At 46.0% G+C, this 26,841-nt stretch overlaps 1 protein-coding gene across 1 annotated transcript in view; it reads left to right on the forward strand.

Moving 5' to 3' along the window:
- Positions 1 to 432: 432 nt before the first annotated feature.
- The window catches only part of LOC139274611 (V-set and transmembrane domain-containing protein 5), a 31,178-nt gene continuing 4,769 nt past the window's right edge, over positions 433 to 26,841 (forward strand). The window contains exons 1-3 of the mRNA XM_070891289.1: positions 433 to 581; positions 15,559 to 15,770; positions 25,036 to 25,362. Coding sequence (XP_070747390.1) covers positions 433 to 581; positions 15,559 to 15,770; positions 25,036 to 25,362 — 688 coding nt within the window. The remainder of the gene's footprint in view (positions 582 to 15,558; positions 15,771 to 25,035; positions 25,363 to 26,841) is intronic.

The following is a 26,841-nucleotide window of genomic DNA, read 5'->3' on the forward strand; positions in this document are numbered from 1 at the left end:
CGCCAAGGTGCAGATCCATCTTGTTCCTGGAGCATGGCCCGTTTATCACAAGGCCCAAGCAGTCCCATATATGATGCGAGAGAAAGTCAAGATCGAGTTGGACAGACTTCAATGAGAGGGAATCATATCGCCAGTCGAGTTCAACGAGTGGGCCGGTCCAATCGTGCCAGTCAGAATCTGCGGGGACTACAAGGTAACGATCAACCGAGTCTCATTACAGGACCAGTACCCACTACCTAAAGCGGAGGACCTATTCACAACGCTAGCAGGGGGAATATCGTTCACCAAGCTGGATCTAACCTCTGCTTACATGACACAGGAGTTGGCTGAACATCAAAGAAATTGACGTGCATCAACACGCACAAAGGACTGTTCGTGTACCAGAGATGCCCCTTTGGGATTCGCTCAGCTGTGGCCATCTTCCAGAGGAACATGGAGAGTCTGCTGAAATCGGTTCCACACACTGTGGTGTTCCAAGACGAAACCTTGATCATCGGTCGCAACACCACCGAACACTCGCACAACCTGGAAGAGGTTCTAAAGCGACTGGACAGAGTGGGGCTCAGGCTGAAACGCTCCAAGTGTGTTTTCCTCACCAGAGGTCTAATTTCTGGGGAGAAAGATTGCAGCAGACGGCATCAGACCCACGGACTCCAAGACGGAAGCCATCAAGAATGCACTCAGACCACAGAATGTGACAGATCTGCGTTCGTTCCTGGGACTCCTCAACTATTTTGGTAACTTTCTACCGGGGTTGAGCACTTTGCTGGAAGCCTTGCATTTATTGCTATGCAAGGGTGACGACTGGGTTTCGGGTAAATCACAAGAGACAGCCTTTAATAAGGCCAGAAACCTGCTATGCTCTAAGAAGTTACTTGTATTGTATGACCCATGTAAACGTTTAGTACTAGCTTGTGTTGCGCCGTCACACGGGGTCGGTTGTGTTACAGCAAGCAAATGTGTCAGGCAGACTGCAACTGGTTGCATATGCATCCAGAAGTTTATCCAAGGCTGAAAGAGCCTACAGTATGGTTGGGAAAGAAGCGTTAGCATGTGTATACAGGGTTAAGAAAATGCACCAATACCTATTTAGTCTCCGGTTCAAGCTTGAAACCGATCACAAACCGCTTACCTCACTGCTCTCAGAAAGCAAAGGTATCAACACCAATGCTTCATTCTGCATCCAAAGATGGGCACTAACATTGTCTGCGTATGACTATGTAATCCACCACACCAGAACTGCGCTGACGCTCTCAGTCGGCTGCCATTGCCCACTACCGGGGTGGAAATGGCGCATCCCGCAGACTTGCTTCTTGTAATGGATGCTTTTGAGAGCGAGGGGGTCACCCGTCATGGCTCGCCAAATCAAATTAGCCAGGACCCGGTGCTATCACTCATAAAAAGCTGTGTCCTCAATGGGAACTGGTCGGTGGTTCCCGGGGAAATGCAAGATGAAATTAAGCCGTTCCATCGTTGTAAGGATGAATTGTCCATCCAATCAGATTATCTCCCATGAGAGAATCACGTGGTGTTGCCAAAAAAAGGCCGGGAAACGTTTATACGCGACCTACACAGTACCCACCCAGGCATTGTCATGATGAAGGCTATCGCCAGGTCGCACGTTTGGTGGCCCGGCATTGACTCCGAATTGGAGTCATGCGTACAACAATGTAACTCTTGCTCACAGTTGAACAACGCACCAAGGGAGGCCCCACTGAGCCTGTGGTCATGGCCCTCCAAACTGTGGTCCAGGGTCCACATAGATTTTGCTGGCCCTTTTTGAGGAAAGATGTTTCTAGTAGCAATGGACGCTTACTCCAAATAGATTGAATATATAATAATGTCATCATGTACGTCCACTGCCACCATTGAAAACCTCAGGGCCATGTTCGCCATCCATGGTTTGCCCAACATCCTTATTAGTGACAATGGACCATGTTTCACCAGCTCGGAATTCAACAAGTTCATGACCCGCAATGGCATTAAGCATGTCAGGTCTGCCCCATTTAAGCCCGCTTCCAATGGTCAAGCAGAACGAGCAGTCCAAACCATCAAGCAGAGCTTGAAATGCGTAACGGACGGCTCCTTGCAGACCCGGTTATCTCGGGTCCTGCTCAGCTTCCGGACACGCCCCCACTCGCTCACCGGGGTTCCCCCTGCAGGATTGTTGATGAAGAGAGCACTCAAAACCAGGTTCTCCTTCGTCCACCCCGATCTCAATGATCACGTAGAAACCCGGCGGCACGAGCATAACGTGTACCATGATCGCGCAGCTGTATTGCGTGACATTGAGGTTAATGATCCTGTGTTTGTTCTCAATTATGGTCATGGTCCAAAATGGATTGCTGCCACTGTTTTAGTCAAGGAGGGGAATAGAATGTTTGTTGTTAAACTGTTGAATGGGCAAACGTGCAGAAAGCACTTGGATCAGACCAGCGGCAGCGAGAGGCGGCGGCACTCCGAGAGGCGGGAGTGCGTGGCGTTGGTGAGACCTATAAAGGACCAGCGGCAGCGAGAGGCGCCGGCAGTCCGAGAGGCGGGAGTGCGTGGTTTGTGAGGCCTATAAAGGCCCAGCGGCAGCGAGAGGCGGCGGCAGTCCGAGAGGTGGGAGTGCGTGGTTGGTGAGGCCTATAAAGGCCCAGCGGCAGCGAGAGGCGGCGGCAGTCCGAGAGGTGGGAGTGCGTGGTTGGTGAGGCCTATAAAGGCCCAGCGGCAGCGAGAGACGGCGGCAGTCCGAGAAGCGGGAGTGCGTGGTTGGTGAGGCCTATAAAGGCCCAGGTGCGTGGAGAGGCAGCGGCAGTCCGAGAGGTGGGAGTGCGTGGTTGGTGAGGCCTATAAAGGCCCAGCGGCAGCGAGAGACGGCGGCAGTCCGAGAGGTGGGAGTGCGTGGTTGGTGAGGCCTATAAAGGCCCAGCCGGTGCAGCTGCAGCGGGGAAAGAAGGCAAAAAAGAAGTGGAAAGAAATCAAAAGGTGATATCAGTAAGTAACCGTTTAACATTGTTGTTGCCAATTTGAAGGTATCTAAGGGTTAAGTCATGGCAGGAGAGCTCGGTCACGTGATATGCTCCTCCTGTACCATGTGGGAACTCAGGGACACTTCCGGTGTCCCTGACGACTACATCTGCGGGAAGTGTATCCGCCTCCAGCTCCTGACGGACCGTGTTGCGGATTTGGAGCTGAGGGTGGATTCACTCTGGAGCATCCACGATGTTGAGAATGACATGAGTAGCACGTGTAGCAAGTTGGTCTTACCGCAGGTGAAGGGTCCACAGCCAGCAAGGGAATGGAAGACCAGCAGGAAGAGCAGTGCAAGGAAGGTAGTGCAGGGGTCCCCTGCGGTCATCCCCCTGCAAAACAGATACACTGCTTTGAGTACTGTTGAGGGGGATGACTCATCAGGGGAGGGCAGCAGCAGCCAAGTTCATGGAACCGTGGCTGGTTCTGTTGCACAGGAGGGCAGGAAAAAGAGTGGGAGAGCAATAGTGATAGGGGATTCAATTGTAAGGGGAATAGATAGGCGTTTCTGCGGCCGCAACCAAAACTCCAGGATGGTATGTTGCCTCCCTGGTGCAAGGGTCAAGGATGTCTCGGAGTGGGTGCAGGACATTCTAAAAAGGGAGGGAGAATAGCCAGTTGTCGTGGTGCACATTGGTACCAACGACATAGGTAAAAAAAGGGATGAGGTCCTACGAGACGAATTTAAGGAGCTAGGAGCTAAATTAAAAAGTAGGACCTCAAAAGTAGTAATCTCGGGATTGCTACCAGTGCCACGTGCTAGTCAGAGTAGGAATCGCAGGATAGCGCAGATGAATATGTGGCTTGAGCAGTGGTGCAGCAGGGAGGGATTCAAATTCCTGGGGCATTGGAACAGGTTCTGGGGGAGGTGGGACTAGTACAAACCGGACGGTCTGCACCTGGGCAGGACCGGAACCAATGTCCTCGGGGGAGTGTTTGCTAGTGCTGTTGGGGAGGAGTTAAACTAATATGGCAGGGGGATGGGAACCAATGCAGGGAGACAGAGGGAAACAAAAAGGAGACAAAAGCAAAAGACAGAAAGGAGATGAGGAAAAGTGGAGGGCAGAGAAACCCAAGGCAAAAAACAAAAAGGGCCACTGAATATAAAGGGGCTGCAGGAGGGGTCAAAACTAAAAATCATGGTTTAAAAACTAGGGTTAAAACACTCTACCTAAATGCACGCAGTATTAGAAATAAAGTAAATGAGTTGACGGCACAAATCATTACAAATGGGTATGATTTGGTGGCCATTACAGAAACGTGGTTGCAGGGTGGCCAAGACTGGGAATTAAACATACAGGGGTATCTAACGATTCGGAAAGATAGACAAGAAGGGAAAGGAGGTGGGGTAGCTCTGTTAATAAAGGATGATATCAGGGCAGTTGTGAGAGACGATATTGGCTCTAATGAACAAAATGTTGAATCATTGTGGGTGGAGATTAGAGATAGTAAGGGGAAAAAGTCACTGGTGGACGTAGTTTATAGACCCCCAAATAATAACTTCACGGTGGGGCGGGCAATAATCAAGGGAATAATGGAGGCATGTGAAAAAGGAACAGCAGTAGTCATGGGGGATTTTAACCTACATATCGATTGATCAACTCAAATCGCATGGGGTAGCCTGGAGGACGAATTCATAGAATGCATACAGGATTGTTTCTTCGAACAGTACGTAACAGAACCTACAAGGGAGCAAGCTATCTTAGATCTGGTCCTGTGTAATGAGACAGGAAAAATAAATGATCTCCTAGTAAAAGATCCTCTCGGAATGAGTGATCACAGTATGGTTGAATTTGTAATACAAATTGAGGGTGAGGAAGTTGTGTCAGAAACGAGCGTACTATGCTTAAACAAAGGGGACTATAGTGGGATGAGGGCAGAGTTGGCTAAAGTAGACTGGAAACACAGACTAAACGGTGGCACAATTGAGGAACAGTGGAGGACTTTTAAGGAGCTCTTTCACAGTGCGCGACAAAAATATATTCCAGAAAAAGAAGGGCGGTAAGAGAAGGGCTAACCAGCCATGGATAACCAAGGAAATAAAGGAGAGTATCAAATCAAAGACCAATGCGTATAAGGTGGCCCACCAGCTCATTCTTGATGGCGAAGCCCACTCCATGGAGGCGGTGTTCTTCTTCTGGTTTAGCTTTCCAGAAGAAGATGTAACCACCACCTTGCTCTTTGAGCTGGCCTTCCCCTGCCCGCCGGGTCCCACATAGGGCAGTGATGCTAAAGTTGAAGCGTCTGAGCTCACGAACAACGATAGCAGTGTGGTGTTCCAGTCTGTTGCTGTTGGGGTTGTCCATGAGGGTTCTGACGTTCCAGGTCCCAAACTGCATTTTGAAGGGTGGAAGTTGCTTATGCGTGAGTTATTTTAATGTGGGGTAGCCATTGCACACCAGCTAACACATGGGCTTAGCAGAGCGAGGTCTTGACCCACTGGCAAGGGGGTCCAAGATGACTGAGGACCAAGCTCTACTGTATGGACCTAATTGCCAACGGTGGGATGTGAGCCATAAGCTCATCGCTGAGCAGTGCCTTTCGGAGAGATGGTCAGAGATCCGAGGTGTGGAGAGTGGGGGCGAGAGATTTGTGGCAATGCTTCCCTCTCCCAGGTATTAGCTCCAGGCTGAGGGCAGGCATTGGGATGGCCAGAGAGCCACTTCATAGGAGGAGCAGAGGTCTGAGAGGTCAGAGTGGCCGCAGCCATTGCACGCACCATGTACTCTCAGGGACTCCGTAGGGAGGCTAGAAGGTCGCCGGGGTCGGGTGTGAAGAGAGAGTGTCGAGCCGAAGCGCCGACAGCTGGATGCGAGGGCGGAGAGAGAGGGTACAGTCCAGAACATCGCTGAGATTGAGTGTGAGGGCGGAGAGAGAGGGTAGGGTCCAATCCTGTGGATGGAGCTGGTCGGAGACTCATCAGACGCCGTCGGGGATTGAGTGGAGCAGCTGAGTTGGCCACATCCAGTGCGGGAGCAAAAATCTTAACATAGAAACATAGAAAATAGGTGCAGAAATAGGCCATTCGGCCCTTCGAGCCTGCACCACCATTCAATAAGATCGTAGCTGATCATTCCTTCAGTACCCCGTTCCCGTTTTCTCTCCATACCCCTTGATCCCTTTAGCCGTAAGGGCTACATATAACTCCCTCTTGAATATATCCAATGAACTGGCATCAACAACTCTCTGCAGCAGGGAATTCCACAGGTTAACAACTCTCTGAGTGAAGAAGTTTCTCCTCATCTCAGTCCTAAACGGCCTGCCCCTTATCCTAAGACTGTGTGCCCTGGTTCCCCAACATCGGGAACATTCTTCCCGCATCTAATCTGTCCAGTCCCGTCAGAATCTTATATGTTTCTATGAGATCCCCTCTCATCCTTCTAAACTCCAGTGTATAAAGGCCCAGTTGATCCAGTCTCTCCTCATGTGTCAGTCCAGCCATCCCTGGAATCAGTCTGGTGAACCTTCGCTGCACTCCCTCAATAGCAAAAATGTCCTTCCTCATATTAGGAGACCAAAACTGAACACAATATTCCAGGTGGGGCCTCAGCAAGGCCCTGTACAACTGCAGTAAGACCTCCCTGCTCCTATACTCAAATCCTCTTGCTATGAAGCCAACATACCATTTGCCTTCTTCACCGCCTGCTGTACCTGCATGTCAACTTTCAAGGACTGATGAACCATGACACCCAGGTCTCGCTGCACCTCCCCTTTTTCTAATCTGCCGCCATTCAGATAATATTCTGCCTTCGTGTTTTTGCCCCCAAAGTGGATAACCTCACATTTATCTACATTATACTGCATCTGCCATGTATTCGCCCATTCGCCTAACCTGTCCAAGTCACCCTGCAGCCTCTTAGCGTCCTCCTCACAGTTCACACCGCCACCCAGTTTAGTGCCATCTGCAAACTTGGAGATATTACACTCAATTCCATCATATAAATCATTAATATATATTGTAAAGAGCAGGGGTCCCAGCACCGAGCCCTGCGGCACTCCACTAGTCACTGCCTGCTATTCTGAAAAGGACCTGTTTATCCCGACTCTCTGTTTCCTGTCTGCCAGCCAGTTCTCTATCCACATCAGTACGTTACCCCTAATACCATGTGCTTTGATTTTGCACACCAATCTCGTGTGTGGGACCTTGTCAAAAGCATTTTGAAAGTCGAAATACACCACATCCACTGGTTCTCCCTTGTCCAATCTACTAGTTACACCCTCAAAAAATTCTAGAAGATTTGTCAAGCATGATTTCCCTTTCATAAATCCATGCTGACTTGGACCAATCCTATCACTGCTTTCCAAATGCGCTGCTATTTCATCCTTAATGATTGATTCCAACATTTTCCCCACTACTGATGTCAGGCTAACCAGTCTATAATTAGCTGTTTTCTCTCTCCCTCCTTTTTTAAAAAATGGTGTTACATTAGCTACTCTCCAGTCCACAGGAACTGATCCAGAGTGGATAGACTGCTGGAAAATTATCACCAATGCATCCACTATTTCTAGGGTCACTTCCTTAAGTACTCTGGGATGCAGATTATCAGGCCCTGGGGATTTATCGGCCTTCAATCCCGTTAATTTCCCAAACACAATTTCCCGCCTAATAAGGATATCTTTCAGTTCTTCCTTCTCACGAGATCCTCGGTCCCCTAGTACATCCGGAAGGTTATTTGTGTCTTCCTTTGTGAAGACAGAACCAAAGTATTTGTTCAATTGGTCCGCCATTTCTTTGTTCCCCATTATAAATTCATCTGAATCTGACTGCAAGGGACCTACGTTTGTCTTCACTAATCTTTTTCTCTTCACATATCTATAGAAGCTTTTGCAGTCAGTTTTTATGCCTCCGGCAAGCTTCCTCTCGTACTCTATTTTCCCCATCTTAATTAAACCCTTTGTCCTCCTCTGCTGAATTCTAAATTTCTCCCAGTACTCCGGTTTGCTACTTTTTCTGGCTAATTTGTATGCCTCTTCCTTGGATTTAACACTATCCTTAATTTCCCTTGTTAGCCACGGTTGAGCCACCTTCCCTGTTTTATTTTTACTCCAGACAGGATGTACAATTGTTGAAGTTTGTCCATATGATCTTTAAAGGTTTGCCATTGCCTATCCACCATCAACCCTTTAAGTATCATTTGCCAGTCTAATCTAGCCAATTCGCGCCTCATACCGTCAAAGTTACCTTTCCTTAAGTTTCTGAATTAACTTTGTCACTCTCCATCTTAATAAAGAATTCTACCATATTATGGTCACTCTTCCCCAAGGGACCTCGCACAACAAGATTGTTAATTAGTCCTTTCTCATTACACATCACCCAGTCTAGGATGGCCAGCTTTCTGGTTGGTTCCTCGACATATTGGTCTCAAAAACCATCCCTAATACTTCAGGAAATCCTCCTCCACCGCATTGCTACCCATTAGGTTAGCCAAATCAATATGTAGATTAAAGTCGCCCATGATTACTGCTGCACCTCTATTGCACACATCCCTTATTTCTTGTTTGATGCTGCCCCCAACATCACTACGACTATTTGGTAACCTGTACACAACTCCCACATGCGTTTTCTGCCCTTTGGTATTCCATAGCTCCACCCATACCGATTCCACATCATCCAAGCTAATAGAAACATAGAAACATAGAAAATAGGTGCAGGAGTAGGCCATTCGGCCCTTCGAGCCTGCACCGCCATTCAATGAGTTCATGGCTGAACATGCAACTTCAGTACCCCATTCCTGCTTTCTCGCCATACCCCTTGATCCCCCTAGTAGTAAAGATTACATCTAACTCCTTTTTGAATATATTTAGTGAGTTGGCCTCAACAACTTTCTGTGGCAGAGAATTCCACAGGTTCACCACTCTCTGGGTAAAGAAGTTTCTCCTCATCTCGGTCCTAAATCGTTAGACTGTGACCCCTGGTTCTGGACTTCCCCAACATTGGGAACATTCTTTCTGCATCTAGCCTGTCTAAACCCGTCAGAATTTTAAACGTTTCTATGAGATCCCCTCTCATTCTTCTGAACTCCAGTGAATACAAGCCCAGGTGATCCAGTCTTTCTTGATATGTCAGTCCCGCCATCCCAGGAATCAGTCTGGTGCACCTTCGCTGCACTCCCTGAATAGCAAGAATGTCCTTCCTCAAGTTAGGAGACCAAAACTGTACACAATATTCCAGGTGTGACCTCACCAAGGCCCTGTACAACTGTAGTACCACCTCCCTGCCCCTGTACTCAAATCCCCTCGCTATGAAGGCCAACATGCCATTTGCTTTCTTAACCGCCTGCTGTACCTGCATGTCAAACTTCAATGACTGATGTACCATGACACCCAGGTCTCGTTGCACCTCCCCTTTTCCTAATCTGTTACCATTCAGATAATAGTCTGTCTCTCTGTTTTTACCACCAAAGGGGATAACCTCACATTTATCCACATTATACTTCATCTGCCATGCATTTGTCCACTCACCTAACCTATCCAAGTCGCTCTGCAGCCTCATAGCATCCTCCTCGCAGCTCACACAGCCACCCAACTTAGTGTCATCCGCAAATTTGGAGATACTGCATTTAATCCCCTCGTCTAAATCATTAATGTACAATGTAAACAGCTGGGGCCCCAGCACAGAACCTTGCGGTACCCCACTAGTCACTGCCTGCCATTCTGAAAAGTACCCATTTACTCCTACTCTTTGCTTCCTGTCTGCCAACCAGTTCTGAATCCACATCAGCACACTACCCTCAATCCCATGTGCTTTAACTTTGCACATTAATCTCTTGTGTGGGACCTTGTCGAAAGCCTTCTGAAAGTCCAAATACACCACATCAACTGGTTCACCCTTGTCCAGTCTACTGGAAACATCATTAAAAAATTCCAAAAAATTTGTCAAGCATGATTTCCCTTTCACAAATCCATGCTGACTTGGACCTATCATGTCACCTCTTTCCAAATGCACTGCGATGACATCCTCAGTAATTGATTCCAACATTGTACCCACTACCGATGTTAGGCTGACCGGTCTATAATTCCCTGTTTTCTCTCTCCCTCCTTTTTTAAAAAGTGGGGTTACATTGGCTACCCTCCACTCCATCGGAACTGATCCAGAGTCTATGGAATGTTGGAAAATGACTGTCAATGCATCCGCTATTTCCAAGGCCACCTCTTTAAGTACTCTGGGATGCAGACCATCAGGCCCTGGGGATTTATCGGCCTTCAATCCCATCAATTTCCCCAACACAATTTCCCGACTAATAAGGATTTCCCTCAGTTCCTCCTTCTTACTAGACCCTCTGACCCCTTTTATATCCGGAAGGTTGTTTGTGTCCTCCTTAATGAATACCGAACCGAAGTACTTGTTCAATTGGTCTGCCATTTTTTTGTTCCCCGTTATGACTTCCCCTGATTCTGACTGCAGGGGACCTACATTTGTCTTTACTAATCTTTTTCTCTTTACATATCTATAGAAGCTTTTGCAGTCCATCTTAATGTTCCCTGCAAGCTTCCTCTCGTACTCTATTTTCCCTGCCCTAATCAAACCCTTTGTCCTCCTCTGCTGAGTTCTAAATTTCTCCCAGTCCCCGGGTTCGCTACTATTTCTGGCCAATTTATATGCCACTTCCTTGGCTTTAATCCCTGATTTCCCTTGATAGCCACGATTGAGCCACCTTCCCTTTTTTATTTTTACGCCAGACAGGGATGTACAATTGTAGTAGTTCATCCATGCGGTCTCTAAATGTCAACCCCTTAAGTATCATTCGCCAATATATCCTAGCCAATTCACGCCTCATACCTTCAAAGTTACCCTTCTTTAAGTTCTGGACCATGGTCTCTGAATTAACTGTTTCATTCTCCATCCTAATGTAGAATTCCACCATAATATGGTCACTCTTCCCCAAGGGTCCTCGCACAACGAGATTGCTAATTAATCCTCTCTCATTACACAACACCCAGTCTAAGATGGCCTCCCCCCTAGTTGGTTCCTCAACATATTGGTCTAGAAAACCATTCCTTATGCACGCCAGGAAATCCTCCTCCACTGTATTGTTTCCAGTTTGGTTAGCCCAATCTATATGCATATTAAAGTCACCCATGATAACTGCTGCACCTTTATTGCATGCACCCCTAATTTCCTGTTTGATGCCCTCCCCAACATCACTACTACTGTTTGGAGGTCTGTACACAACTTTCACTCGCGTTTTCTGCCCTTTGGTATTCCGTAGCTCCACCCATACCGATTCCACATCATCCAAGCTGATGTCTTTCCTTACAATTGCCTTAATTTCCTCTTTAACCAGCAATGCCACCCCACCTCCTTTTCCTTTCTGCCTATCCTTCCTCAATGTTGAATACCCTTGGATGTTGAGTTCCCAGCCTTGGTCACCCTGGAGCCATGTCTCCGTGATGCCAACCACATCGTATCCATTAATTGCTATCTGCACAGTTAATTCGTCCACCTTATTCCGAATACTCCTAGCATTGAGGCACAGAGCCTTCAGGCTTGCCTTTTTAACACACTTTGACCTTTAGAATTTTTCTGCAGAGTGGCCCTTTTTGTTTTTTGCCTTGGGTTTCTCTGCCCTCCACTTTTACTCATCTCCTTTCTGTCTTTTGCTTCTGTCTCCATTTTGTTTCCCTCTGTCTCCCTGCATTGGTTCCCATCCCCCTGCCATATTAGTTTAACTCCTCCCCAACAGCACTAGCAAACACTCCCCCTACGACATTGGTTCCGGTCCTGCCCAGGTGCAGACCGTCCGGTTTGTACTGGTCCCACCTCCCCCAGAACTGGTTCCAATGTCCCAGGAATTTGAATCCCTCCCTGCTGCACCACTGCTCAAGCCACGTATTCATCTGAGCTATCCTGCAATTCCTACTTTGACTAGCACGTGGTACTGGTAGCAATCCCGAGATTACTACTTTTGAGGTCCTACTTTTTAATTTAGCTCCTAGCTCCTTAAATTCGCCTCGTAGGACCTCTTCCCATGTTTTACCTATATCGTTGGTACCAATGTGCACCATGACAACTGGCTGTTCACCCTCCCTTTTCAGAATGTCCTGCACCCGCTCCGAGACATCCTTGACCCTTGCACCAGGGAGGTAACATACCATCCTGGAGTCTCGGTTGCGGCCGCAGAAACGCCTATCTATTCCCCTTACAATTGAATCCCCTATCACTATCGCTCTCCCACACTTTTTCCTGCCCTCCTGGATAGCAGAGCCAGCCACAGTCCCATGAACTTGGCTGCTGCTGCTCCCCCCTGATGAGTCATCCCCCTCAACAGTACTCAAAGCGGTGTATCTGTTTTGCAGGGGGATGACCGCAGGGGATCCCTGCACTACCTTCCTTGCACTGCTCTTCCTGTTGGTCTTCCATTCCCTATCTGGCTGTGGACTCTTTACCTGCGGTAAGACCAACTCACTAAACGTGCTATTCACGTCATTCTCAGCATCATGGATGCTCCAGAGTGAATCCATCTTCAGCTCCAATTCCGCAACGCGGTCCGTCAGGAGCTGGAGGTGGATACACTTCCTGCACACGTCGTCGTCAGAGACACTGGGGGCGTCCCTGACTTCCCGCATAGTACAGGAGGAGCATAACACATGTCCGAGCTCTCCTGCCATGACTTAACCCTTAGATTAATTTAAATTGGCAACAACAATGTTAAAAGTTACTCACTGATATAGAAGAGAAAAAAGAAAAACTACTTACCAATCACTAGCCAATCACTTACCCCCTTGGCTGTGACGTCACCTTTCTATTTCTTTCGACTTCTTTTTTGCCCTCTCCCTGTAGCTGCACCAGCTGGGCCTCTCCACACACCTCCAACGCTTCTTGCGGCCTTTTGTAGGCCTCTCGCCGACCCCGGACTCACGTCTCTCCGACACACCTCCCGACACCTCTTGCGGCCTTTTGTAGGCCTCTCGCTGACCCCGGACTAACGCCTCTCTGATGATAGGATTGGTCCAAGTCAGCATGGATTTATGAAAGGGAAATCATGCTTGACAAATCTGGAATTTTTTGAGAATGTAACTAGTAGAGTGGACAGGGGAGAACCAGTGGATGTGGTGTATTTGGACCTTCAAAAGGCTTTTGACAAGGTCCCACACAAGAGATTGGTGTGCAAAATCAAAGCACATGGGATTGGGGGTAATGTATTGACGTGGATAGAGAACTGGTTGGCAGACAGGAAGCAGAGAGTCGGGATTGATGGGTCCTTTTCAGAATGGCAGGCAGTGACGAGTGGAGTGCCGCAGGACTCGGTGCTGGGACCCCAGCTCTTTACAATATATATTAATGATTTGGATGATGGAATTGAGTGTAACATCTCCAAGTTTGCAGATGACACTAAACTGGGTGGCGGTGTGAGCTGTGAGGAGGACGCTAAGAGGCTGCAAGATGATTTGGTCAGGTTAGGCGAGTGGGCAAATACATGGCAGATGCAGTATAATGTGGATAAATGTGAGGTTATCCACTTTGGGGGCAAAAACATGAAGGCAGAATATTATCTGAATGGCAGCAGATTAGGAAAAAGGGAGGTGCAGCGAGACCTGGGTGTCATGATTCATCAGTCATTGAAGGTTGGCATTCAGGTTCAGCAGGCGGTGAAGAAGGCAAATGGTATGTTGGCCTTCATAGCAAGGGGATTTTAGTATAGGAGCAGGGAGGTCTTACTGCAGTTGTACAGGGCCTTGGTGAGGCCTCACCTGGAATATTGTGTTCAGTTTTGGTCTCCTAATCTGAGGAAGGACGTTCTTGCTATTGAGGAAGTGCAGTGAAGGTTCGCCAGACTGATTCCTGGGATGGCAGGACTGACATATGAGGAGAGACTGGATCGACCGGGCCTGTATTCACTGGAGTTTAGAAGGATGAGAGGGGATCTCATAGAAACATATAAAATTCTGACGGGACTGGACAGGTTAGATGCAGGAAGAATGTTCCCGATGTTGGGGAAGTCCAGAACCAGGGGACATAGTCTTCGGATAAGGGGTAAGCCATTTAGGACTGAGATGAGGCAGAACTCCTTCACTCAGAGAATTGTTAACCGTTGGAATTCCCTGCTGCAGAGAGTTGTTGATGCCAGTTCATTGGATATATTCACGAGGGAGTTAGATATGACCCTTGCGGCTAAAGGGATCAAGGGGTATGGAGAGAAAGCAGGAGCGGGGTACTGAAGAAATGATCAGCCATGATCTTATTGAATGGTGGTGCAGGCTCAAAGGGCCGGATCGTTTACTCCTGCATCTATTTTCAATGTTTCTATGTTACTACCTGCATTACTTTGAATAGGCGCTGGTTAATTGTGCATCGTGATCCCCATGGCCAGTTTTGGGGGCAATCGAATTTTTAGCCTTCTGATACATTCAACATTGTGCATGCCTACAGTAGCGCCTGCTTCAAGTAATGTGAATGAGATAGTGCTGAGGTGAGCTGTAACCGCGAAACGTGCTCCCCATTGGCAACTTGCAGATTTGGAGATGGCAAACATGGTCCATGCAGCCTCTTCGCAAAGGCCTGCAGCAACACCTTACAGGGGAGCTGCATTTCCTTGTGTGGGACAGAGAAAAGCAATGCTGTGGAGCAGAAGGCATCATGGATTAAGAACAGTAAAGCAGCAACTACAGGCATTTTCAAATTCTTTAATGTGTAAAAACCCACAAGCTACTGCATGGGAAGAATCTTCAAAAGCTCTATACAGTTCTGTCTGAAAGCAGCTCAGAATGGCTGTCTCCTACCTTATATTCCATATGGTAACTGGGCAGCAGGAACTAATAGTAGTCAGGCAGTGAGAACAGAAAATGGCACTGGGGTCTAAATAACCCTTATTTTCATGCTTTAATGAGCCTCCCACCTGTTCCAGACAGACGGTCTGGCTGCCAGGAATATGTCCACCAGAAAATAGCAGTACATGTAAAAGCAGCGGTAAGTGGGTAGAACAAGCAGTCGGCTTATTTCCATCCACTACTGACTAAGCTCAAAGGGGGTGGTAGCAAAAGAAAAATTGCCCAGTGTGTTACTTTGGCATGGTCGTAAGTGAGCCAGTGCTTGTTTTCTAATGCAGAAAACGTGAAGACTAGCTAAATAAGATAAATTAAATAAATGCACACACACCTTTGAGATAACTGTTATTGGCTTAGGGTGATGGAAAGTGCAACTACTGCTCTGTACTGCTTGTCTAAAATAAAAGGCCTTTATTTAGACTTTAGCACAGCTTTCAGTGAACAAAAAAGTAAGAATTGCAATAGTCTTATGTCCCTTGAGGAAAATATTTAGAAATAACAAATTTTAATGTTATTGTGCAAGTCCAGAAATGTAAATCATCTAAACGTAGCTAGTACGTGTACTATTTTAACAAAAATATTTAAATTACATAACTGGAATAAATGACATACTATTATGGAGATATGTCGCAATACTGTACTCTTTTAAAGCTGCAGAATCATACAGATGTACTGGGGTTTCTACTGAACAATAGACATTACATTTCTCAATATATACATGTTGGGAGAAGGCCCACATATGTTTCCTCAATAACCTTAACACCTTTCTTTTGTCAGGCCATGTGCCAGCTTATATGAAGATAAAAAGGAAACCAGCTTGTCAGTTCACTTTCAGTACAAAGTTCATTTAAAACAGGCTTCCGAGAAGCAGAGACTGAAAGAAATGTGCGTGCTCCAACTCCTAATGGAAATTATTCTAATGAGGACTAAAAGCTGGAATAACAACAGTCTTCTGTTAATCTTGTGTTTAACAGGCTTGTGGTTACAAAGTAAGTGACTAGATTTCATTTATATTTTTGGTTGTGAACAAGGATGACTTCTCGTTTGAAAGTGGGAGAGACAAAGCCTGAGGGGAGGAAACCATGTACAATGTCAGCCAGCATGGGACTTAAGAAGGGAAGTTGGGTGGTCGGCAGTTGAGTAGGGATAGGGTCAAGAGGGAAGGAATTGAGAGAGATGTGGGGAGATTTAGCTTGGTGGGCAAAAGAAATGGGGTAAGAAGCAGCGACAACTGTACAGAAGTTCTCCATCTTGATGTCAAAGAAATTCATGAGCTGCACACATTTGTTGCTAAAAGTGAGGATGGAAAGAGCAGAGGGGAAGAGTTTAGGGAGATGGTTGGTAGTGGAGGTAAGAAGCCAGGGTTTATCTTTGCACTTCAAGTTTATCTCAGTTTTGTAGGCAGCTTTGACAGAGGAGCAGGGCTCAGTTGAACTTGATGGGGTCCAGACAGATTAGATGATGGATGGCTAAATTAGTTGTGCATCAGATATCCTTATGCTTGTGCTCAATAAGCATTGAATGGTATACCCATTTTTACAACTAATGCTTGCAGCAGGGCAGCTTTGAGAAACGTCCTTCTAAAATGCCAGAACACAACTGGCTTCTAACGCTCATTTTATATGTGTGGGTGCATAAAATTTGGGAAATTATAAGGACAGCTCATTGATATGAAATTTACTTTTATTTTATTAATTCATGGAATGTGGGCGGCGCTGGCAAAGCCAGCATTTATTGCCCATCCCTAATTGTACTTGAAAGTGGTGAGCCACCTTCTTGAACTGTTGCAGTCCGTGTGGTGAAGGTACTCCCACAGTGCTATTAGGGAGGGAGTTCCAGGATTTTGACCCAGCGACGACAATGGAATGGCGATATACTTCCAAATGAGGATGGTGTGTAACTTGAAGGTGAACTTGCAGGCGATGGTGTTCCCATGCACCTGCTGCCTTTGCCCTGCTAGGTGCTAGAATTTTTTGAGGAGGTAACCAAGAGGGCCGATGAGGGTAGTGTGTACGATGTAATATATATGGACTTTAGCAAGGCTTTTGATAAGGTCCCACATGGTAGACTGGTCATGAAGGTTAAAGCCTATGGGATCCAGGGCAAAGTGGCAAGTTGGATCCAAAGTTGGCTTGGAGGTAGGAAGCAAAGGGTAATGATTGATGGATATTTTTGTGACTGGAAGGATGTTTCCAGTCGGGTTCCGCAGGGCTCAGTACTGGGAACCTTGCTTTTTGTGGTATACATCAACGATTTAGATTTGAATATAGGGAGTATGACTAAGAAGTTTGTAGAAGGCTCTAAAATTGGCTGTGTGGTTAATAATGAAGAGGAAAGTCATGGGCTGCAGGAGGATATCAATCTACTGGTCAGGTGGGCAGAGCAGTGGCAAATGGAAGTGTGAGGTGATGCACTTTGGGAGGGCTAATAAGGAAACAATATACACATTAAGCGGTAGGCCACTCAATAGTGTAGATGAACAAAGGGACCTTGGAGTGCTTGTCCACAGATTCCTGAAAGTAGCAGGACAGGTGGATAAGGTGGCTAAGAAGGCATACGGAATGCTTGCCTTTATTGGCCGAGGCATAGAATATAAGAGCAGAGAGGTTATGCTTAAATTGTATAATACTTTGGTTAGGTCACAGCTGGAGTAGTGCATGCAGTTCTGGTGGTCGTATTATAGGAAGGACGTGATTGCACTAGAGAGGGTGCAGAGGAGATTTACTAGGATGCTGCCTGGAATGGAGAATCTTAGTTATGAGGACAGATTGGATAGGCTGGGTTTATTCTCATTGGAACAGAGGAGGTTGAGAGGAGACCTCATTGAGGTGTACAAAAGAATGAGAGGCCTGGACATAGTGGATAGTAAGAGCCTATTTCCATTGGTGGAGGGGTCATTTTAAGGTGGTTGGTAGAAGGTTTAGAGGGGATTTGAGGGGGGGCTTCTTTACGCAGAGGGTTGTGGGGATCTGGAACTCACTGCCTTGAAGAGTGGTGGATGCAGAAACCCTCACCACTTTTAAGAGATGGTTGGATGGGCACTTAAAGTGCAATGTTACGGACCTAGAACTGTTGGGATTAGACTGGATGACCTTTTGTTGGACGGCGCAGATATAATGGTAAGTACTGCAGGGAATCAAATACGGCCACAGTGATCTCCTGGACTAGTTTCGATCGCCTGGATGGGTCGGAGAGGAATTTTCCCAGATTTTTTCTCCCTAAATTGGCCTGGGTTTTTATCTGGTTTTTGCCTCACCCAGGAGATCACATGGCTCCGGTTGAAGTGGAGTGTAGAATGTTTCAGTATAAGGGATGTCGCAGTTGTGTGAGGCGAACTGGTTTGGGCTGGGTGCTCTTTGCCTTTCCGTCATTATTCATAGGTTTATATGTAACCTTTAGGACTGCTGACCAAGTGCCGTGCGGCTCTTTGTCGGCTGGCGTAGACACGATGGGCCGAGATGATCTTCTGTGCTGTAAATTTCTATGTTTCTATGTAGAGGTCGCGGGTCTGGGAGGTGCTGTCGAAGAAGCATTGGTGAGTTGCTGCAGTATATCTTGTGGATGGTACACACTGCAGCCACGGTGCGCCAGTGGTGGAGGGAGTGAATGTTTAAGGTGGTGGATGGGGTGTCAGTCAAGCGGGCTGCTTTGTCCTGGATGGTTTTGAGCTTCTTGAGTGTTGTTGGAGCTGCACTCATTCAGGCAAGTGGAGAGTATTACCTCACACTCCTGACTTATGTCTTGTAAATGGTGGCAAGGCTTTGGGGAGTCAGGAGGTGAGACACTCGCCACAGAATATCCAGCCTCTGACCTGCTCTTGTTGCCACAGTATTTATGTGGCTGGTCCAGTTGAGTTTGTGATTAATGGTGATGCCCAGATTGTTGATGGTGGGGGATTCGGCGATGGCAATGTTGTTGAATGTCAAGGAGTGGTGATTAGACTCTCGCTTGTTGGAGATAGACATTGCCAGGCAATTGTGTGGCACAAATGTTACTTGCCACTTATCAGTCCAAACCAGAATGTTGCCCAGGTCTTGCTGCATGCAGGCATGGACTTCTTAATTATCTGAGGAGTTGCGAATGGCATTGAACACTGTGCAGTCATCAGCGAACATCTCCACTTCTAACCTTATATGGAGGGATGGTCATTGATGAAGCAGCTGAAGATGGTTGGGCCTAGAACACTGCCCCGAGAAACTCCTCCAGTGATGTCCAGGGGCTATGATGATTGACTTCCAACCACCACAACCATCTTCCTTTGTGCTAGGTATGGCTCCAGCTAGTGGAGAGTTTTCCTCCGATTCCCATTTTCTTAGTTTTACTATGGCTCCTTGATGCCACACTCGGTCAAATGCTGCCTTGATGTCAAGGGCAATCACTCTCACTTCTGGAATTCAGCTCTTTTGTCCATGTTTAGACCAAGCTGTAATGAGGTCTGGAGCCAAGTGATCCTGGCCGAACCCAAACTGGACATTGGTGAGGAGGTTATTGGCGAGTAAAAAGTGTCTCTTGATAGCACTGTCTATGACACCTTCCATCATTTTGCTAATGATTGAGAGTAGACTGATGGGGTGGTAATTGGCCGGATTGGATTTGTCCTACTTTTTGTGGACAGGACATACCTGGGCAGTTTTCCATATTGTCGGATAGATGCCAGTGTTGTAGCTATACTGGAACAGCTTGGCTAGAAGCGCAGCTAGTTATGGAGCACAAGTCTTCAGCTCGATAGCAGGAATGTTGTTGGAGCCCATAGCCTTTGCTGTATCCAGTGCGCTCAGCTATTTCTTGATATCACATGGACTGTGGCAATGAAACGACTACACATTTTGAGGGAGCCTTTTATTCCGATGTAAAAGGCCAGTCAGAAAACAGCTGCTGCACTAATTCAGCGGTGAGCCCACAAAACAGAAATCCTCACCATTTCCCAACAAATCAGCCTCAATGTTTCTTGAGGCATATGATATGATTTGCTCCCCAGTTTTTTTTTTAATTGTCTAACCCGTTCCAGCAGTGTATTTTGCAGCTGGTAACAAACCTGATCAAGTGGACATCATGGATTTCACCCTAAACTAATCATTTTAAAACAGGTTGCAATTTAGTGTTTTCCAAAATTGGAAGTGTTGTGATTGGGAAGTGAGTGCAGGGTCCTTTGGTACAGCAGCTAAACCAATCAGAACAAAAAGCATGGCAGATTAAGCAACCAACAAAGCATTTAATGAGCAGAAACATTTTGAAATTTTGCCACACAACAGAAGCAAACATTTTTGAAGTTTCAGTTCTTTAAATATTTACTAGCTGAGCTGTTCATCGATTGGTCAGCAGCATTATTGATGCTTTATGATTAGCTCTTCAGTTGGTCTTTCATTCGAGCATAGTCAACCTCGGAAGAGCTCCCCGACAGAAGTGCTGTTCCATTTCCCAATTCCCACAACAGCCGTGCTTTGAGAACAGCCAAACGAATTCCTCATTGGTTCATTATAGCTGGCAGACAGGGGAGACATTAATCCCACCAGTCCGAGCTGGATTCAAACTCGGGTCCCAGAAGTGAATTGTCAGACTGCTAGTCCGACATCCAATACTGGATGAGCAGCAATGTTCTCTACAAAATACATCTATTTAATTTAATAATGGAAAATAAAAGATTCATTGTGTTTAGGCAACCATTATCCAGCCAGTATAAACCTAACCAAAGAAATTAAGTGATTCTGCTGATTTGAGGTGTGCCAGTTCATTTCCCAAACCGCATTACAATGGAACCCATGGTCTTAATTTAAAAGATACCTATCTCCCTAATGTTTCAAAATATTAAGAAAAAGTAATAATAACCCTTTGATTTGTGATTACATAAAAAGAGCTGAAGGCAAAGCTTCCTGAAATACTTCAGCTACATTTAGTTACCACAGAATTTCTGCGCTGACTTTTTTAAATTCCTCATTTCATTAACTATTCTATACCGGAGAAAAGTCTGCATTTCTAAATTATCTTATAGACTTGTGTTAAGATACCTTAATATATTTTTTTAACTTTCATAATCTATCTATAGCAGGAAAACCTCCCAAACTGGCAGCATCGTTTATTTTTGAAAAATAAGAGATGGCACTGAATAGAAAGTAGCTGTTTTCTGGCAGCATTTCCACCATCCTGACTCAATAAGAAAGTCAATCAGATACAGGTTTGTGCAACATGAGATGTAAGCTTATATAGTTACAAATCACTTTATTGGGCATGACAATTCAAGTAACAACACTGTAGAGGGGCTATCCTATATCGGAAGCAAAAGAGCAAGAGAAAATATTGAACTGACACTGTTGGAGAAAAGCAGCAGGTCTCATTTAATATTAATTCATATATTGCTTTTTTGTATTTTTATAGCACATGCTGCAGCTGAGAATTACATTTATTCCATTAGCTTGTAATGATTTAAAATAATTTTTTGTGAACACATATATTGCTGCTGGGCACCTTGACAAGACATGGTAACATCTCCTTAATAATTCTACAATCTCCCCGAAGCCACTTGTTAATCTCCCTGGAGTTCGTATTTAAAAGTTGTAAAGTATTAGGTTATTGTCACCTTGATGATATTTAACAAGCATCCTCTTAAACGAGAAGGTAATGATACGGAGATTACTTTCAATGTAAAGTACACCGCCCTCTTAGTTTGTAAATTGATAAATAATTTACCTGCAAAAAATTAGCTCAGGGTTGGCCTTTGGCAGTGAATTTCACAATAGAATATTGAATCTGCAGAGTGGCATTCTGCCAATACTTGTCAGAAAGTTGTAAATAAAAAAAGCAACAGCAGGATTCCTTGCCCAATGGTAAAGTACGAGACCAGTGAAAACAAAAATAAAAGTAAACCGTTTGCCACCACACCTTTCATCCACCCACTCTAAAATAACATGTGGATACACTGCAGGAATCCTGCCCTGCTGAGAGCAGAAAAGCCATTTTAAATAAATAATCTTAGCTATTTACAGTTGAATGCTTTGGTTACACTTATTACAGCTCTTTTGCGAAAGCTGAAAAGTCAGCAGCAGAGCTATTAATTCCACAGCCCTATCCATAAGTACTCAGTTCCACCCACACCAGCAGTCACTCAGTGTCAACAGGGTGGTTCCACAGATCTACAGTTTTGCTTGTCAGATACCACCATTACTGTCAGACGAAGCCAATATAAAAACCATCCAGACAGCCACCTGAAATCATTGTTAAAGTTAAATCTGCATAACTCCGTATAAGGTGATGCAATCATTTTACATTCATCCACAGCAATTTTGTATTTGTTGAACCCTTGATGTAAATGCTGTGGTGAAAATTGTTAATTTGGCCATTACTTTAAAAATCTGTCATGTGCGTGACTAACCTGCTGACTCACCTGTCCTAACACTGTAACATTGCTCAACAACAATCCCTTTCATACTTGTCCAATATTTAAAACAGACCTTAGGCAAAAGCTTCAGAATGTTACCTTTTGTTTACTTTGCCATTCACATAAAGGATCTATTTAAATTGTCTATCTAGAATAAAAAACATGCCTTGGATCAGTGCATTGGTATCATACAAATTTACCTAACAAATAGGACTTTATTGGACAAACATGAACACTATAAATAAAGCTCATTTCAACTCTTGAGACAATGGAATCGAATTTAATCTTGTGAAAAGAGCCTTGGCCTAGAAATTTGACATTTAGCACCCGTTTTTCAGGTGCTAAATGTACAAATAAGCGTCCAATAGGACGGACAGCAAGTGTGGGCTTTTTACAAGCTGGAAATGTGATACCTGCCATATTTGATCGGAATCACTGAATAATATATTCAACTTAGGGTACTGCACTTGTTGGAGGGCCCCTTTCTGATATGGTTGTACCCCAACGCCTGACTTGCCCAAGACAAATTCACCCAGAAACACGTGGCGCTAACAGGCAGGAAGAACCCTTTAGCTCTGCTAGTTAAAGGGAGCACACAGTATGTTAGTTGCTGGTTTGTCATTTCAGGCTGCTGGTTAATTTCTGGGGCTAGACTTTCCACTATGGTCGTTATTGCCCAAAAATGGGTGATAGTTCCAGCCTTAGTGCTTTTTTTATTTTTCAGGATCGCTGGAATATCGCCCATTTTAAAAACCGCTACTTTCGCCTTTTGAATTTGGACGATAGCCTTAGCGATGTGAAATGGGCCTTAGCGATGTATTCAGTCATGCAAGGCTGCGTCCATAGCAACGGCCGTTCTGCGCATGCGCTGTTTTTTTTCAGGCAAATAACTTTTCCCATGGGGGTTGACAGAGAGAACAGGGGACCTGGTCCCCATCAATAATATAATAGAACTTTTCTTTTATTCTAGCTCCTGTTGCTTTATAAAATAAAATCTATCAGCCAACTGAGGTGAACTCCATTTCCTCCCTCATGGGATGACATACCCTAGTTCTGCTTCTACTTCTCCTGTGGACCAGAAAATCTCTGATTAATATTAACCCTGACATTACAGCAATGTACTTGTATGTAACTTTTCTCATTTTATTCTCCCATCTCTATTCTGCAGCATGTGATTAGTGATCAATATTGATTGAGAAATTACAGCCCATCCGCCACCTCCCCCCCCTCCATCGCTATAAATCGGTATAACTGCCCTTAATTTGTCCTCAACAAATACAACGTGATTAGATGATTGGTAAGAGTCAAAAAGGCCCTTAAAATCACTCGCAAATTGATTTTCCTGACAGTCTTTTACTACAGATCCTCCCCGTAGTGCCGAATTATTGCAGCTTTTCTTCAGCCTATTTTTGGGCCAGCAATCATTTGGGCGAATTGTGGGCGAAATGCCGAAAGTAGCGCTCGGCGATAATCTGGGCCATAATCGGGCACAAGTTTCCATTCTGAGCACTATTCTTGGCCGTGTACGAGGATGACATCATATTTTTTTTAAAGTAGGCCGGGCAATGCAGCTCATTCAGCAGTGCCGAAAGTTGGGCAGGTAATAAATTGGCTATAATCGGGCCCTAGTTTCCACTTTTCAGCAAATATGGGCGATAGCCTGCATCTCAGTTCTTATATGGGCGCTAAATGGGCGATGATGTGCCGAAAGTCTAGCCCCTGGGTGTTTTTTGGCTTTTATCTGACTCTGGAAACTGAATTCTGACTGCTGATAAGTAGATTTTGCTGGTGTTGCACTGTTTTTGGCTGCCTTTTAAACAGTCCTGGGTGATCTGGTAGAGCTGCTTTTGGGACTGGAGGAGGAGGTGTGGGAGTGGCAAGGAAGTGAGCAGAGAGCAGGAGCAGCTGCGACAAGGGAGGAGGACGGCACTACGCAGGAGGCCATACCATCGGTGTGTATTCAGGGTGCACTTCTCCTGCATCAACCTTTAGGAGGAGCAACGTATGAGGTGCCTTTGCTTTACCAAGGAGGCTGTCTATGTGTCACCTGCTGCAGCCTCAACTCAAGCCGTAAACCAGGGCATGGACTGTGGCTATCAGGTCACCATGGCCCTTAACATTTAGACCACGGGCTCATTTCAGGTTGCAGCAGGTGACATAGTGACATATCAGCGAAGTATCCTGAGGCCACATTGGTTCTGTTCCAATTATGTTTGAACCACACTGCACAAATACGCAGATTTACACTCATTTTACTTTCAGGTGTATTCTAATCAGATCGACAGGAACTTTGAGCAGAACTTGACATCAGCGAAAGGGGCCTCGGGTATATTTTTGGCTCTAGGTTGCTCTAAGGAAAATATTCCAGGCCTGAAACTGCAATTGATAGATCTGTGTTTTCATTCAAAACTGGTTTTAATCCAATGCCAGTTCATTGGATATATTCAAAAGGGAGTTAGATATGGCTCTTTCGGCTAAAGGAATCAAGGGGTTTGGAGAAAAAGCAGGAAAGGGGTACTAAGGTGAATGATCAGCCATGATCTTATTGAATGGTAGTGCAGGCTCGAAGGGCCGAATGGCTTACTCCTGCATCTATTTTCTATGTTTCTATACTTCCTAAGTACGCCATGCCTGCCCAATTCTCCCTTTCCAACTGCAGGGAGATGTCACAGCCACCAGTGTGACTCAGACTGGAAACCTATAACCTTCCCATTCCTTAGTGCTGAATGTATGGCACCTATGAGCATTTTTGCAACTGTTCTTAAATTTTCCGCCTCATTATATAACACAAAGTGCCCAAGTAGTTTGAAACTACACAAGAGTAGAAGAGTAAAGACAAGAGGGTAAATATAATGAACACATCTGATTCTGTCATTTTGCAGCTAATGGAATTGTGGTACTGATATCTCACCATGTTGTCAGTGCTATGGTGGATGGAAGCGCTATTCTATCAGTGGAGTACAGCTGCAATGGAGTACCTAATATTAGGTGGACATACCTGTCACCTTGGGGGATGAAGAACATCATTACCTGGGAACCAGGCAATTATCAAAACATTTCGGAGAGCTACAAAGACCGGATTCAGGAATACAGAAATGGGTCCATCCAGCTTTCACATGTCCAGCTATATGACGCTGGTTGCTATGTTGTGACAGTGACAGATAAAGTAGGAAGCAGCAAGGATGGTGTTATTTTATTGAATATAAATGGTAAGTTACAGTTAACGATTCATTTCTTTTTCTTTTCCTTCCATATTTCTGGCTGCGTTATATGATTTTCCTTTTGTCTGGAAACAGAAACAGTGGCCCCGATTTTAGCTGCCTCCACCTGGTGAAAACCGGGCAGAGGGACCGTATAAATAATGGAAATCATTTACCCACACTAATCCTGCTCCCCTCCGCCCATGTCCCTATATTAACACATTCATTTGTCATTACAACCCAGTCCCCAATCTCAACCAGAAGCCTGAGTGGCGGGAGGGACATGAGGGGCAGTGTCGACTCCCCTGTCAGGCAAAATCTGCCAGGAGCCCGATCCTGGGCCAGGAGAGGCCAAGAAGGTAAGTTTTACATTTATTTTCAGGTTCCTTGTGGGCCAAGAGGAGCCGCGCTTCCCCCTTGCATTGCAGCCAGTGCCTCCCCTCCCGATCACTGCCAGACACCCCCCCGCTTCCGATCGCGGCCAGACCCCTCATTACCCTACTCAAGACCAGACCCCTCATGACCCCACTCAAGGCCAGACCCCTCATTACCCCCCTCAAGACCAGACCCCTCATTACCCCCCTCAAGACCAGACCCCTCATTACCCCACTCAAGACCAGACCCCTCATTACTCTACTCAAGACCAGACCCCTCATTACCTCACCCAAGACCAGACCCCTCATTACCCTACTCAAGACCAGACCCCTCATTACTCTACTCAAGACCAGATCCCTCATTACCCCACTCAAGGCCAGACCCTTCATTACCCCCATCAAGACCAGACCCTTCATTACCCCACTCAAGACCAGACCCTTCATTACCCCCATCAAGACCAGACCCCTCATTACCCCACTCAAGACCAGACCCCTCATTACCCCACTCAAGGCCAGACCCCTCATGACCCTACTCAAGACCAGACCGCTCATTACCCCACTCAAGACCAGACCCCTCATTACCCCACTCAAGACCAGACCCCTCATTACCCCATTCAAGACCAGACCCCTCATTACCCCACTCAAGACCAGACCCCTCATTACCCCACTCAAGACCAGACCCTTCATTACCCCACTCAAGGCCAGACCCTTCATTACCCTACTCAAGACCAGACCCCTCATTACCCCACTCAAGACCAGACCCCTCAATACCCCACTCAACGCCAGACACCCCCCCGATCGCAGTCACTAACTGCCGGGGACCCGAGGCAGCAACTTTTCTGGGCTGACTCTAGCTTTGCTCCTGCAAATCCCCGCTCCCACCCGCCGACCAGGCTGTCAATCTGGTCAGCTAGCAGGCATGGGTTTGAAATCTTCTATTTAAATGAGGCCCTGGTGTTAAGATCAGCAAAGCCTCCACGTCCCCGCCCTACCATGCTTCCCCTCCCCGCCTAATATCGGGGCATTATCTCTGGTCCTCTCCCAACAGATGCTGCCTGATCTGCTGAGTGTTTCCAGCATTTTCTGTTTTATTTTAGACTGTAAAGCAGCAGTT

The sequence above is a fragment of the Pristiophorus japonicus genome, chromosome 10 (genome assembly GCF_044704955.1).
Source record: "Pristiophorus japonicus isolate sPriJap1 chromosome 10, sPriJap1.hap1, whole genome shotgun sequence".
NCBI lineage: Eukaryota > Metazoa > Chordata > Chondrichthyes > Pristiophoridae > Pristiophorus > Pristiophorus japonicus.